At 41.7% G+C, this 13,105-nt stretch overlaps 3 protein-coding genes across 4 annotated transcripts; 1 reads left to right on the top strand and 2 right to left on the bottom strand.

Moving 5' to 3' along the window:
* The first annotated feature begins 931 nt into the window (after positions 1 to 931).
* On the top strand, positions 932 to 8,154 carry LOC121055961 (pentatricopeptide repeat-containing protein At3g53700, chloroplastic-like). Its single transcript, XM_040529291.1, is given in 4 exon segments — positions 932 to 2,046; positions 2,048 to 4,401; positions 4,700 to 4,809; positions 8,075 to 8,154. Coding segments are annotated over 2 exon segments (2,241 nt in total). The 5' UTR covers positions 932 to 939; the 3' UTR covers positions 3,182 to 4,401; positions 4,700 to 4,809; positions 8,075 to 8,154.
* On the bottom strand, positions 6,345 to 9,041 carry LOC107305461 (putative receptor protein kinase ZmPK1). Its single transcript, XM_015843208.2, has one exon. It carries the CDS (start codon positions 9,009 to 9,011, stop codon positions 6,591 to 6,593), a length of 2,421 nt encoding a protein of 806 aa, XP_015698694.2. The 5' UTR covers positions 9,012 to 9,041; the 3' UTR covers positions 6,345 to 6,590.
* Positions 9,042 to 9,905: 864 nt separating this feature from the next.
* Positions 9,906 to 12,951, bottom strand: LOC102721317 (protein ROOT PRIMORDIUM DEFECTIVE 1-like). Of its 2 annotated transcripts, none has more exons than XM_040529608.1 (3): positions 10,822 to 12,951; positions 10,411 to 10,562; positions 9,906 to 10,318 (listed from the first exon to the last, which is right to left on the bottom strand). In XM_040529608.1, the coding sequence occupies exon 1, from the start codon at positions 12,218 to 12,220 to the stop codon at positions 11,018 to 11,020; it is 1,203 nt and encodes a 400-aa protein (XP_040385542.1). In that variant the 5' UTR covers positions 12,221 to 12,951; the 3' UTR covers positions 9,906 to 10,318; positions 10,411 to 10,562; positions 10,822 to 11,017. The 2 variants fall into 2 exon arrangements, with proteins under 2 accessions (XP_040385542.1, XP_040385543.1); XM_040529609.1 differs by having other exon boundaries at positions 10,411 to 10,520.
* Positions 12,952 to 13,105: the final 154 nt, after the last annotated feature.

The following is a 13,105-nucleotide window of genomic DNA, read 5'->3' as shown; positions in this document are numbered from 1 at the left end:
AAAAAGATGGTAATTGCAGTGTGTTACTGAGGAAATTTACTAGCTTTTCCGGTGTAGAATGATTATGAGGCCAATGGACTTCGGATAAATTACTTTTTTAGTGGAACAGAGTTAACCAAACAAAGAAAAAATGTTTACTCGCACCTCCTTAACTATAGCTCGAATTCGATTTTATTTCCCCATCCATAAAACCATGTATAACACCCACACACCCCTCAACTATAGACGCTAGTTGAATTTAACTTCCAAGTAATTTTCATGATAGGTTCATCCTATGTCACATTTACATGGCATGATATTATAGGAAGCAAAAGCAATAACAATTGTACGATCCATTCTCTCTCATTCCCCTAGTGTGTGAAGTGGAGGTGAGAAAAAGAGACAGGTGGACTAACCCTACAAAGTCGCCAAGTACTAACTAGGTCAACTGGTCATTTAGACATCGCATCGGTTAAAACCATTGTCTAAACCATCTAGAGAGTTTATCTGAACATATTCTAATAGTTGAGGGAGATACATACCATCTATTTCTTCTGTTGCACACTATAAGATTTTCTGGTCTTGTCTAAATTTATTTATATGCTAATAAATCTAGACACATATATAAAATATATATATTGATACATAAACAAATCTAGACAAATCCGAAAAGTCTCGTAATACGTAGATCTTGTGTTTCAAAGAGGAAAATCGGGCTCAAGCCATAGTCAGAGGAGGTAAGATCCCGGATAAAACGGCAGTTGGATGCGCGGGCCTAGAGCCTCCCGCGGCCCAAAGCGCTTCTTTTGTGTTAGGCTATGTGGGCCTCAATCCTCGAGCGGCCGGCCCATCAGGGACTGGATGGATAACTCAATCAGCGCCGCGCCGCGCCGCGCTCACTCTCCCCTCGCCGGCCGGCCAGCCTCGCCGCGCCATTGGAGTGTCTCTGGCTGCAACCTGATGCCCCGCGTTGTTTGCTCCGCCCCCTGGGCGCCGCCGTGCCCGCGCCATGTCGGAGGAGCGCCTCCTCCGCGGCGGGTCCGGTGGCGCCGCGACCGTGCCAGGCTCGCTACTCTGCGGGCGGCGGGCCAAGAGGAGCTCCTCACCGCCCTACGCGAGCAGCCGGACCCGGACGCGGCGCTCCGGATGCTCAACGCGGCGCTCGCGCGGGAGGACTTCGCGCCGGGCCCCGAGGTGTACGAGGAGATCATCCGCAAGCTCGGGGCGGCGGCCGGCGCGGCCGACCTCATGAGGGTGCTCGTCACGGAGATGCGGCGGGAGGGGCACCAGGTGAGAGTCGGCGTGGTCCACTCCTTCCTGGAGAGCTACGCGCGGCAGCAGCTGTTCGACGACGCCGTCGACCTGGTTCTGAATCAGCTTGACCCACTGTTCGGCATTCAGGCAGACACGGCGGTGTATAATCACCTCCTCAATGTTCTCGTCGAGGGGAGCAAGATGAAGCTCCTCGAGACAGTGTACTCGGAGATGGGTGAACGGGGGATCAAGCCCGATGTGGTCACATTCAACACACTGATGAAGGCGTTGTGTCGAGCACATCAGGTGAGGACTGCAGTTCTCTTGCTCGAGGAAATGTCTAGCAGTGGCGTGGCGCCTGACGAGACGACGTTTACCACATTGATGCAAGGATTTGTTGAGGAGGGGAGCATCAAGGCTGCGCTGAGGGTGAAGGCCAGGATGTTGGAGATGGGTTGCTCACCAACGAAGGTGACAGTTAATGTTTTGATCAATGGGTACTGCAAGTTGGGGAGGGTGGAGGATGCTCTTGGATATATACAGCAGGAGATTGCTGATGGGTTTGAGCCTGATCAGATCACTTATAACACTTTTGTTAATGGTCTCTGCCAAAATGGTCATGTTGGCCATGCTCTTAAAGTCATGGATGTGATGGTTCAGGAGGGCCATGATCCAGATGTTTTCACCTACAATATTGTTGTGAATTGCCTTTGTAAAAATGGACAGCTCGAAGAGGCGAAAGGAATTTTAAACCAGATGGTGAAAAGGGGCTGTTTGCCTGACATTACCACATTCAACACTCTCATTGTTGCCCTTGTGCTCGGGGAATCGACTTGAGGAAGCCCTGGACCTAGCACGTCAGGTGACACTGAAGGGACTTTCTCCAGATGTTTATACTTTCAATATTCTAATTAATGCACTCTGCAAAGTAGGAGACCCTCAACTTGCACTTAGATTGTTTGAAGAGATGAAGAGCAGTGGATGCACCCCAGACGAAGTAACATACAATACTTTGATTGACAACCTTTGCTCACTTGGCAAGCTTAGTAAAGCCTTGGATTTGTTAAAAGAGATGGAGTCTGCTGGATGTCCTCGGAGTACAGTTACGTATAACACTATAATTGATGGGCTATGCAAGAAAATGAGAATAGAAGAAGCAGAGGAGGTTTTCGATCAAATGGATCTGCAAGGCATTTTGAGGAATGCAATTACATTTAATACTCTCATTGATGGCTTGTGCAAGGACAAAAGGATTGATGACGCTAATCAGCTTATTAGTCAAATGATAAGTGAAGGGTTGCAACCTAACAATATCACTTACAATTCTATTCTAACTCATTATTGCAAGCAAGGTGACATCAAGAAAGCTGCTGATATTTTACAGACAATGACTGCAAATGGATTTGAAGTGGATGTAGTTACGTATGGTACACTAATTAATGGTCTATGCAAGGCTGGCAGGACACAAGTTGCTTTGAAGCTACTCAGAGGTATGCGTATAAAAGGGATGAGGGCTACTCCAAAAGCTTACAATCCTGTGATTCAGTCTCTCTTCAGACGGAATAACACTAGAGACGCCATGAATCTTTTCAGGGAGATGACAGAGGTTGGTGAGCCTCCTGATGCTTCCACATATAAGATTGTTTTTCGTGGGCTTTGTCGTGGTGGAGGGTCCATTAGAGAAGCTTTTGATTTCTTGTTGGAGATGGTTGATAAGGGTTTCATACCAGAGTTTTCATCCTTCCGAATGCTAGCTGAAGGTCTATTAAACCTGGGTATGGATGATTACTTCATTAGAGCAATTGAAATAATCATAGAAAAGACAGACCTTGGAGACTCTGATGTTTCTGCAATAAGGGGTTATCTCAAGATCCGCAAATTTTATGATGCATTAGCAACGTTTGGCCATTTATTGGAGATCAACAATCCTCAATGGAGTTACCGATGATGCAGAATACATATCTGAGATGAGTTACTTGAATAGTACCCTGGAAAGAGTAGATGTAAAATTTGCTGGTTTTTTATGGGATTGAATGCCTTATATTAAATCTAATAGGTGATTGTGCTCATTCCTCAGTTGGGATGAAGTCAGCTCATGAATCTTGGAGTAGAAGCTCAACACTTACATGAATAGAAATCAAGGTTCTAGGTGTTGCCTGCTCCCAATTAGCACCTAAACCTTGATGAAGAGTGGACGCAGATCCCATCAGCTTATTTTGATCAAATCTGATTCCATTATATGCCCTAAAAATTCTTATTCATCTTCATTAGATATGACGTAACCTAGGCTGTCATGTACAGTTAGATCCCATCCCTACATTCTATGCTAGAATATCTTATGAGTACATACTAGTTCATAGCGTTTTCCATAAGTTCATTTTATCTGCACTGAACCCATCACAATTGTTGATCAACTTCAGGTCAGATTCCTTTTTTGCAAGTCCTTGCTTTTTGATTGAGCATGTTTTATGCATTCTTTTTCTTCCTTTTGGATTGACTGTGGTCCTTATTGGATTGAAAATCAGATATGTATTATCTCATTTCATCGAGACTTATTGTCACTTCTGCAACTCATAATGAATATAGCTGGACTATATTTGAGGCTCGCTTGTGAACCTTGTATAGCAGTCTGATGAGTATCGGTTTCAGTCTAAAATTTGCATCCAATTGGTGTGACATTCTGAATACTCTGCAGTTTATGGTTTCTTTGCCCTGTTGAGGAATATTTCAGTTTGTACTTTGCTACAAAAATGAACTGATTCAGAAAAAAAAATCTCAATTTTAAAGTCAGTAGGGAAGGTTACTCTTGGAGAAGGCTTCATTTTTCCTCTGATTTGTCGAACCATTGATTGTGTTATTGAAGGTTCAACCTGTTGGATTTTTCTTTGGCACATTGCAATTCTGACAAACATGGGCTGTAGCATACAGGAGTCTGATGACTGGCATTCCTAGTTAGACTTCACCTACAAAAGTCCTTATGGAAAGTGACTCATCTAGGACAGATCAATGGAAACAACAAGACCAGCTAAAAACCCAGCAATCAAGGTGGGGTCCCTCTTACATGTACAGCTAGCAGATGATTCTTCATTGTGGCTCCTCTGGACTTGAACAATCAAATGAACTGGCCTTTAGTTCGCGGTACACACAGCCATGAGGAGTGATGATCAGGTAAGATAACAATGGCCGTCGTTGAGCTGCGATGTTGACATTTAAGTCATTTTTGCTCTGATTGATTAAAATAAAATTAAGAATTATTAACAACAAAATATGTACCGTTTATACAATGATGAAATAATTTACATGTGAAGTGTCTGCCCAAATTGCCATCATTTGTGTATTTTCTTTGGCAGCAATGAGAGTCCAGTTATATATGCTATCGTGTTGCCAAAATAGCCTATGGGCATGACAGCTTCTGGTAATAGAAGCTATTGCAGTACTTAATACAAACTGCTATCTTGCTGACCAGGACATACAATTGACTATTGACCCTCACCACATGACGAGTATCCATGTTATCACTATATCTTTCTGGTTGACTGGGTGCCAGCTCTGCTAAAAACTACTACAGGAAAAAAGGTACTATTTTAATTCCGGCAAACATGTTTTTGGAGCTGGATGTTGCTATTGATGTTTCATACAATACAATACAATAATCTCCTTATGAGAATTTTTAGTAATAGAGAACTGATCAAGCTATTATTTGCTGAAACACAGAGAAAATTAATGCCATGTGATTCTCAGAGTTAATAGAGTGACTTAGATTTTCTACTGGGTATGTATAAGCACCTGCTGCATTGTATGTCCGGTCATTATCACAGTTTTTCGAACTTTCTTCTATAAAAACTTGTATATGTGATAAAAATAGAAAATGTGATGGGGGTATGCATATCAAGGAAAACAGCCGTACGGAATGCAACTAAATTTCATCAAAAAAAAAGAAAAAAGAATCCAACTAAATTTTAGTGAGCAGACATTTCAGAAAACCGCAACCTAATAAGCATTGTGTTGCCAATGCTTATATATATATATATATATATATATATATATATATATATATATATATATATATATATATATATATATATAAAAGACTAATACGTGCACCCCAGTATAAGTTATTCTACACCCCCTCTCTTTCAAGGCCTCCCAAGGCCCATCCCATCTCTCACACCTTTTTCTAGGCTCAAAAGTTATCCCCACCTCAATTAAAAGTTGGTCAAAAAGTTCCTCTCATGCGTCAACCATCTTATGGGTTTCCCCTCATGCTTATCTAAGCCCACACCTTGTCTCACAGGAATTCTACAGTAACACGAAGGAAAAAATACAGTAACACGATAACTAATTCGCAGTAACAACGTCGAAACATACCCATTAGGGATCTACTTTTTTAAAGCATTTTTTCTAACAACGTGGTATAAACGTTTTTAAAAAATAATATATGAGGTGAGAGATAAAGTTGCTTAAAGTTTGAAATCTTAAGAAATATCTATAGGATTTGTATTAGTATACAGTAATGCTATGGCAATAGCTGCAGTAATGCTATCACGTCATGTTACTGTAAAATATATGTATTGTTACTGCATAATTACAGTAACATGGTGATATAAGTGCAGTAACATGTGCGTTGTTACTATATAATTATAGTAACGTCATGATACAAGTATAGTAACATTATGATCGAAGTGCCGTAACACGAGTTGTGACTGCATATTATTGCTATAATACAACTAATACATGTGGGAGAGCTAAAATATTGTATTCCTAATCTTTAGAGAGTAATATCCCATGTGTTTTATATTATTCTTAAAAACCGTTTTCACTACAGTGGTTAAAAAATTATGATTTTAAAAACTAGATTCGTCATGGTATTGTTACTGTATTTTATAAGGCTTGTTACTATATCTTTGCCTTCGTGTTACTGCACTTTTCAGATAGACGGGACTAAACAAAGGTGGGGTGGGGAAAAAGGTCAAAGGATAGGTTTGACCAGCGGGGAAGTGGTTTGACCAAGTCAGGAGAGAGCTTTTGGGCCCTTGGAAGAGGGTGGGAGGTGGGTTTGGGCCTTGTGAGGGAAGGGGGCATAGAATAGCTTATTCTAAGAGGGGTGCACATATTAGTATATATATATACTATCACTATTCCATAATCCATTACTAACATGGATCCAGTTATGATATCTAAATAAAACACACTTCTATAAAACAATATATACAAAACAATAATACATTGCAGTAATCCTAGGATCCTAGGAAACTAAAACTCCTAGAACTAGAATGTTTCTCACCATAGCCTACCATTAAGAGATTTTCCATATTACAAATATTCTTCCTTCGGTACACTATTGTTTTTATTAACTTCTAGCTATCTTCTGAGAGGAGGCTCTCCACTATCGATTCCATTGTTGGCCTTTTCTTCCTATCTTCCTCCAAGCACGACACAGCCAACTTTACCAAAGTTTTTGCTTGCAAGTAGTTGAATTCATCACCCAGTCTACAATCTACAAACTCTGCTAACCACAATGACTCACTTTCCAATCTATAACAAATCATGTTGATAAACTTCTTGAGTATGAAATGCACTTTCTCATCCTCACCTACGATCAGATCAAAGACTCTTCTTCCTGACACTAGCTCAAGAAGAATGACTCCATAACTATACACGTCAACCTTTGATGTTATAGGTAAACTAGAAATCCATTCTGGGGCAATGTAACCTATAGTCCCTCGTGCTTGTGAAACATTCTGATTAGACCCAGATCTACTCAGCAGCTTTGCCAACCCAAAATCAGTGATCTTGGGTTCTAAATTCTCATCCAGCAAAATGTTCTCTGGCTTTAGGTTGCAGTGAATGACCCACTCTAGGCACTCGTGGTGAAGATAAGCCAGCCCCTTTGCAACACCTAAAGCAATATTAAACCTTTGCTTCCAATCTAACAAGATTTTACTGTTGAACAAAACATTAGCCAATGATCCATTCTCAACATACTCCAAGACCAGCAACCTATGGAATCTTTCTGAGCAAAAACCATAAATCCTTACTAGGTTCATATGGTTGATTCTTGCAATGACCTGCAACTCATCCTGGAAGTCCTCCCTGTTTTGCGCAACATTTTCCAGCTTCTTTATGGCCACAGCTCGATCGTCATCCAATTTTCCCTTGTAGGCAACTCCTGAACCTCCCCATCCAAGCTCATGTTTAAACCTTTCAGTTGCCTTAACCAGCTCTCTATAACTATACGCTCGGAAATGACTAGTCATGACCCTATAGCCTTCCTCAGCTGCCCATACCCGCGATGACCTCATCTCCTTCCTCAAGACAAAGAACCATGCAAATGCGAAGAATAAAACTTCAATAACAAAAAATGCACCAATGAACCCATATAAGTAGAACCATTTTGATTCACTCCCACTAACCTCATTCATGTTAAGAAATGCTTCTGTGGTTATTGTTCTTACATGATCACAAACAAGTTGGCTTGGTGTAGAATCGTGCACACTTGACTGTGGAATGGGGATCTTTGGAACATCCAAACTTAAAGGAAGCTTGATGTACATTGTGCGCACGAAAGGTGTCGGGAAAGTCCTTCCATTAAAGAGAAAAGCTTTTGGATAGCATGTACCGTTCCCTTCTTGGTACTGAAACCCCTTACATGTGCAGTCACTTATGCATGCGTTCCAACACACCTCTAAAGACACCTTTTCAATACGCTGTTGGTCAGAACCCCAAAAGTCAGTGTTTGGGAGTTGCAAAAATGTCACATTCTGTGTACCATCGCATGCAATTTCTACTGTAGGCTTGCAACCTTGTGTCCAATTACCTGGGTTCCTCATCCTGTAACCAGGTGGGCATGAACATGTTGGTGTAGGCGAATAGTGGCAGATTCCGTATGGACCACATAAACCATGAGTCATGCAAGTTTGAGGTTGAGCAATCCATGAAGCTGTCCATGTTCCATCTGAGTTATTCAAGCTATAGAGTCTAAGATTACCATCGTAATCTAAGGTAAGCCTTCTTTTAATCCCAAAGCCTCTATCAGAGGCAACAAGTGCTTTACTATTAGCAAGATCACTTGCAAAAAAATCACCATAATCATCAAGACTCCCTATCCTTGTGCTGTTATAAAGGTTCCTATTATTCTCATAGTACAGGTAATCAGGATCTGGCCAGTATATGCCGGAAACATTAGCATCATCGTATATAAGAGACAATATCGACTGATCGCTGAAACGGAATGAGTAGTGACCAGGAACCTGCAAACGAGTGGTGGAGACTAACTTTGTTGTAGCAAAAATTCGCTGAGTTGGAAGGAAGGTGTCTGTTGGAGAATCAAAACTTTGCCAAACAATGTTGCCACTGGAGTTCTTTAGGACAAGGTTACCGGTGTTCAGTAACTGAACATACTGAACATCTGGGAATTTACCGTCAGTTTGCCACACGACCGTGCCATCATAGTCAGAGAGGACTATGCTTCCATCCTTGCGCAAAGTGATCGCCGATCTCCTTGAATGCACGGGGCGGCCTCGGTTCGCGCTCCAGACGATGGCCTTGTCAGCTGAATTGGAGTACCAAATTGAGAAGGTGAAGGCGTTTGTGTAGATGTTGTAGAAGCCACAGGAGAATGTGCCATCAGATGACTGCAGGCTGTTGGTTTTGTAGTCTTCTACGATGAGAGAGGATTTCAGTGGTAGAATATCATGAGATGCGGCACTCAGTGGTAGAGCAAGCAAAGAGAGGGTGGTAAGAACAGCAAGGGAAGTGGCAAGAAAGGGAGCATCCATGGATGCAGTCTTGCAGAGATGATCTGATCTTCGGAGTTAGGATGCACATAGCCTAGCTACTACTTTGTTGTATCTGGTGCAATGTTTCTTGTATGACAGCTATGATGAAAAATCGGTCTTGGTCAGAAATTCACAGTGCAGTTATTGTGACGTTTTGGAATACTTCTCTGCAGCATTTTGACTTTTTTGAAGTTATCCTGCTAAGAAGCACGTCTGTTTGGACTTTTCTTTTAAAAAATGACATTTACCTTGAATATACAGCCAAAACAAACATCTTATGAATTATCTGCAAAGAAAACGTTCGGCTATGCTTCACACGATTGATCGATCGGTAGGTCCCTCTCATAGTCTCATGCATGAATAAACAGCCAAATGGCGATGCTTCAGGATGGTTTTATCTCTTCGTTCAACTTGCTAGAATGGCCAAGGAAACACATGGATAAGGCAAGGGCAGTCGCTGTTGAACAGGGACATGAACTTGAGAGTTCTGAATTCTGATGCTACATCACCGTCCGGACAACTATACTTTCCCAATCATCTGTCATGTTGGCTTGTGGTTCTGTGTATGCTTCAGGTCTTTCGATACTACATCCATCCTAAAAAAAACTTTATTTTTTAATTTTTGTGTCTAACGTTTGACCATTTATCTTATTTTAAAAAATATAAAAAAGTCACGGGTAAAGTATTATTTATGTTTTATTATCTAATAACAATAAAAATATTAATAAAAAAATCAAATAGGATGAAGAGTCAAACATTATATTCAAAAAATAAAAAATAAACTTATTTTAAGACAGAGGGAGTAGCTTGGAAACGAACACTGTAACTTAACTAATATAACACTCTGCACTTAGCTAAACTTGAGTGATTAGTGAAACTAGTAATGATGCATTTAGAAGTATGAATTCTAATAAAGCCAGTTCTGAGGAATAATAGTATCATATTCCAAACAACAGCATTGTTATTATTATTGAAATGTGCATTGACCAACAAAATGAAAACAATCATGCAAATTTAACACCAAGGGATGTAATTGTACACGACACGAGCAGAGTTTTGTGTATCGAAGAAATTGCCACTCCTTGTCAACAACACCTTTCATTCAGAAAGTTTTCATTTGCTTTGAGGACGATGATAACTCTGGGCTCAGACGGTGAAATAGCTTCTGACCTCTGATGGCTGCCTTCGTCTCTTCTATTGCAGCTAGCGTGATAGGTCTTACAATAAGCAGAGTTCCTTCCCCTCAAAAACTTCCACGAGAGAAATGATAATTGGTTTTATGATAGACCAGTCCACAGCATAAACGACTGTAGTGAAAATAATCATCAGAGTACGGTAAGAATAATAATGAATATGTGGAGCAGTAGCACGAACCAAGGTTGACAACTGATTAACTGACCTCCTCAAGCACCTCTTCATTGTTAACTGCTAAGCATTGCAATGCATGCCCCTGAGTGGACAGCTGACTCTTAGCTTGCAACAATCTTCTATTCTTCACCAGATGGCACTCTGCCACCGACATGTCAAGAATTACAAACTTCTTATCAGCAACTGCACAGGTGACATCATTAGTTTTTAGCTCAACATATGCACTCCTATAAACATGTCAGAGATTAAAAAATGGTTCGTGGTTTTTAGCAATCTAGTCAATGTATTGCTTTTCTCAGCCATATGATTCTTGAACAGGTCAAGTATATCCTTGTAAAAATGATACACTTATAAGCACTATAAGAACGTTGATATTACTTCAAGAAGGCACCCCAGAAAACTACATGAATTATTTTAATTATCGCATATAGGACCATCTTACCATATTTGAAGGAGAAACAAAGGCTACTGGAGATTTTTGGGGGGATGCTGCCGACTCATCTTGGTCAATTGATATTCAAAGCCTAATCTTTATTCGAACATATATCAGCAATTGCCTTCCGGTATGATAATTCTTTGGCTAATGCCACTTGATCTTCCAACAAGTCATTCATGGTATCTGTCTCACACATGTGATTCTATGTAGCACTTTCCTGATTGTGCTCCTCAGAAACCCAGGTTGCACTGTCCATTTCATCAATGCCACGACATCCTGACAAAATAAGACCTAGCATTTTCCTTCTTACATTGTAGACAGGGTTAGGCTCAATTAGGCATCCCTTACTGTAACTCTCTCTAAGAAGGACAGTCTGTGTGCTTCCTTTGGTTGAGATGTAGAAAATTCCAGGGTGCTTAAGAATAAGTTCTCGCAGGTTTACCTCCATATCAAAAGGTCTTCTGAAGTGCGACAACCTCTCAAGTGGAATCATCCTTTCTACTGTCAAGCTTAAAAATTCATGAAGAATGCCAACAATACGTTTCTCGAGCCGCTCGACATTGCAGATTGGATGCAATCCATTCTTCTCATAAGGCTTAGTGTAGGGAAGCCTCTGCCAGTTTCCAAGCTTTTCCCTAAAACCTTTCTCAATCTTAAAGCCAGTTGGAAAGTTTATAGGAAAAGCATATTTTGTCTCAGATTCAGCTAACCATTTTTCTGTATACTCCTTCGCTCTCCATTCTTCCACATTGGCTATAGCTAGATTTTCATCCGTAGTGGCCAATGTCAGAGTACCAGGGGAACCTAGAGAAAAACCAGACTGATGGTTTGATAGTATGGAGCACCTGTAGTCATCGGGCAGCCCAAGTTCCCTTCTTATGAGCCACAATGCATGTGTATTCAGACTTCCATCTTTAGACAGCATGAGAAGCTTCTTCAGCCGCTTAACAACAGAAGGCTCATTTTCCCTGATGACAACATCTTCTTCTGCAATCAAATCAGTCATCCTTGTGGTAACCTTACAGCATTCACTCCTTTTGATCGGGTGCACGTAAATGTTGAAAATGTGGGGATATTTCTTGAGGAAGGCGCCAATCTCAAGGTTTAGGCCAATCTCGTGTCTCCATCTGGAGAGGAGCTGGAGAGATGCGTAGCTGTTCCTCTGCTGGGATATCAACTCATGTAAATCCAAAGCCAGCCTCAAGTTCTTCAGTTGAGTCATCAGCTTGTCGAGCCTATGATCCCTTGTTCTGCCCTCCAGACGAGTTCTTGCTGAATCAACTGGCTTTTTCCACCTCCTCTGTATGCTACAACTAAAAGGACCATACCGGGATAACTCATCCAATTTGTTCCTTCTCAGATGAAAGGCAAGTAAATTTCTTTGACCAAACACTACAGAGGCCATTCAGATGTATATTCAGATCCAATCCTTATTTAGAGCATACAAAAGTGTATGCGTGAATCAAGGCCGACTTGTCAATCTGCAAAGAAAGAAATTTGATGCATTGTTATCTCTAATATAATATGGCACAAAAAAGATGAGCTAACTGTTAGATTAGAAAAATATTAGTATATCATCTTTAGAACTGCAGGAAGAAGACAATTTTCTTTTATTATTGTTCCACAAGGTTGTGCAAATCTAAGAGAGAGTGACAGAACGTTAACCTTGCTAGGCATTTCATCGAACAGCTGGTGCTCGAGGTGGAGTAAGCAAGCTATACTATACCAGGACCCAGGTGGAAGGACGACGAATGCACACGGCACAAGGGCAATAATGTTAGACGAGGAGAGAGCAGCAGCGACGAGAGGGATTACGTTTCCCCGCTCTAGCCTCTAGGCTGCTGGCTGCTGCTAGGTGGAGTAGGTGGAACTGGAAACGGAGAACGAACTGGGGATGTTCTCCTGACCTGAGTCCTGAGTCCTGAGTCCTGCCTGCCGCTGGTCCGCCTCAGCCCTGCCGTCGCCCGGCCCACCATGGAGAGCTCGCCGGAGGTCCGCAACCGTCTCGTGGAGAGAGCGGGAGGAAAGCGATGGCGGCAGCGACCGTGAGTGGTTTCGAGGATCGGACGCGACGCCCGACGGATGCAGCGGGAGGGAGGCGTCGCCTGGGAAGAGAGAGTGTGTGCGCCCGCCGTGTTGCCGAGAAATTGGACAGTATGCCACTTCCCACGAGTGGTGTCCGCTAAAATGCCACACCCACGTATTTGTGACACTTTTAAAATGTAGCTGGGGATAATATTTATTTTGTTATTTTCGCAATTCTAACCGATTTTGCTGCATTTCCCCAGCC

This window comes from Oryza brachyantha, chromosome 12 (assembly GCF_000231095.2).
Source record: "Oryza brachyantha chromosome 12, ObraRS2, whole genome shotgun sequence".
In the NCBI taxonomy this organism is placed as follows: Eukaryota; Viridiplantae; Streptophyta; class Magnoliopsida; order Poales; family Poaceae; genus Oryza; species Oryza brachyantha.
Note: the sequence above shows the minus strand (reverse complement) of the source record. Positions and strands in the feature narration are given on the sequence as shown.

Bases quoted from the DNA above. Each gene is read 5' to 3' on its own strand.
- LOC102721317 (XM_040529608.1), bottom strand. From the start codon at position 12,220: ATGGCCTCTGTAGTGTTTGGTCAAAGAAATTTACTTGCCTTTCATCTG.
- LOC107305461 (XM_015843208.2), bottom strand. From the start codon at position 9,011: ATGGATGCTCCCTTTCTTGCCACTTCCCTTGCTGTTCTTACCACCCTC.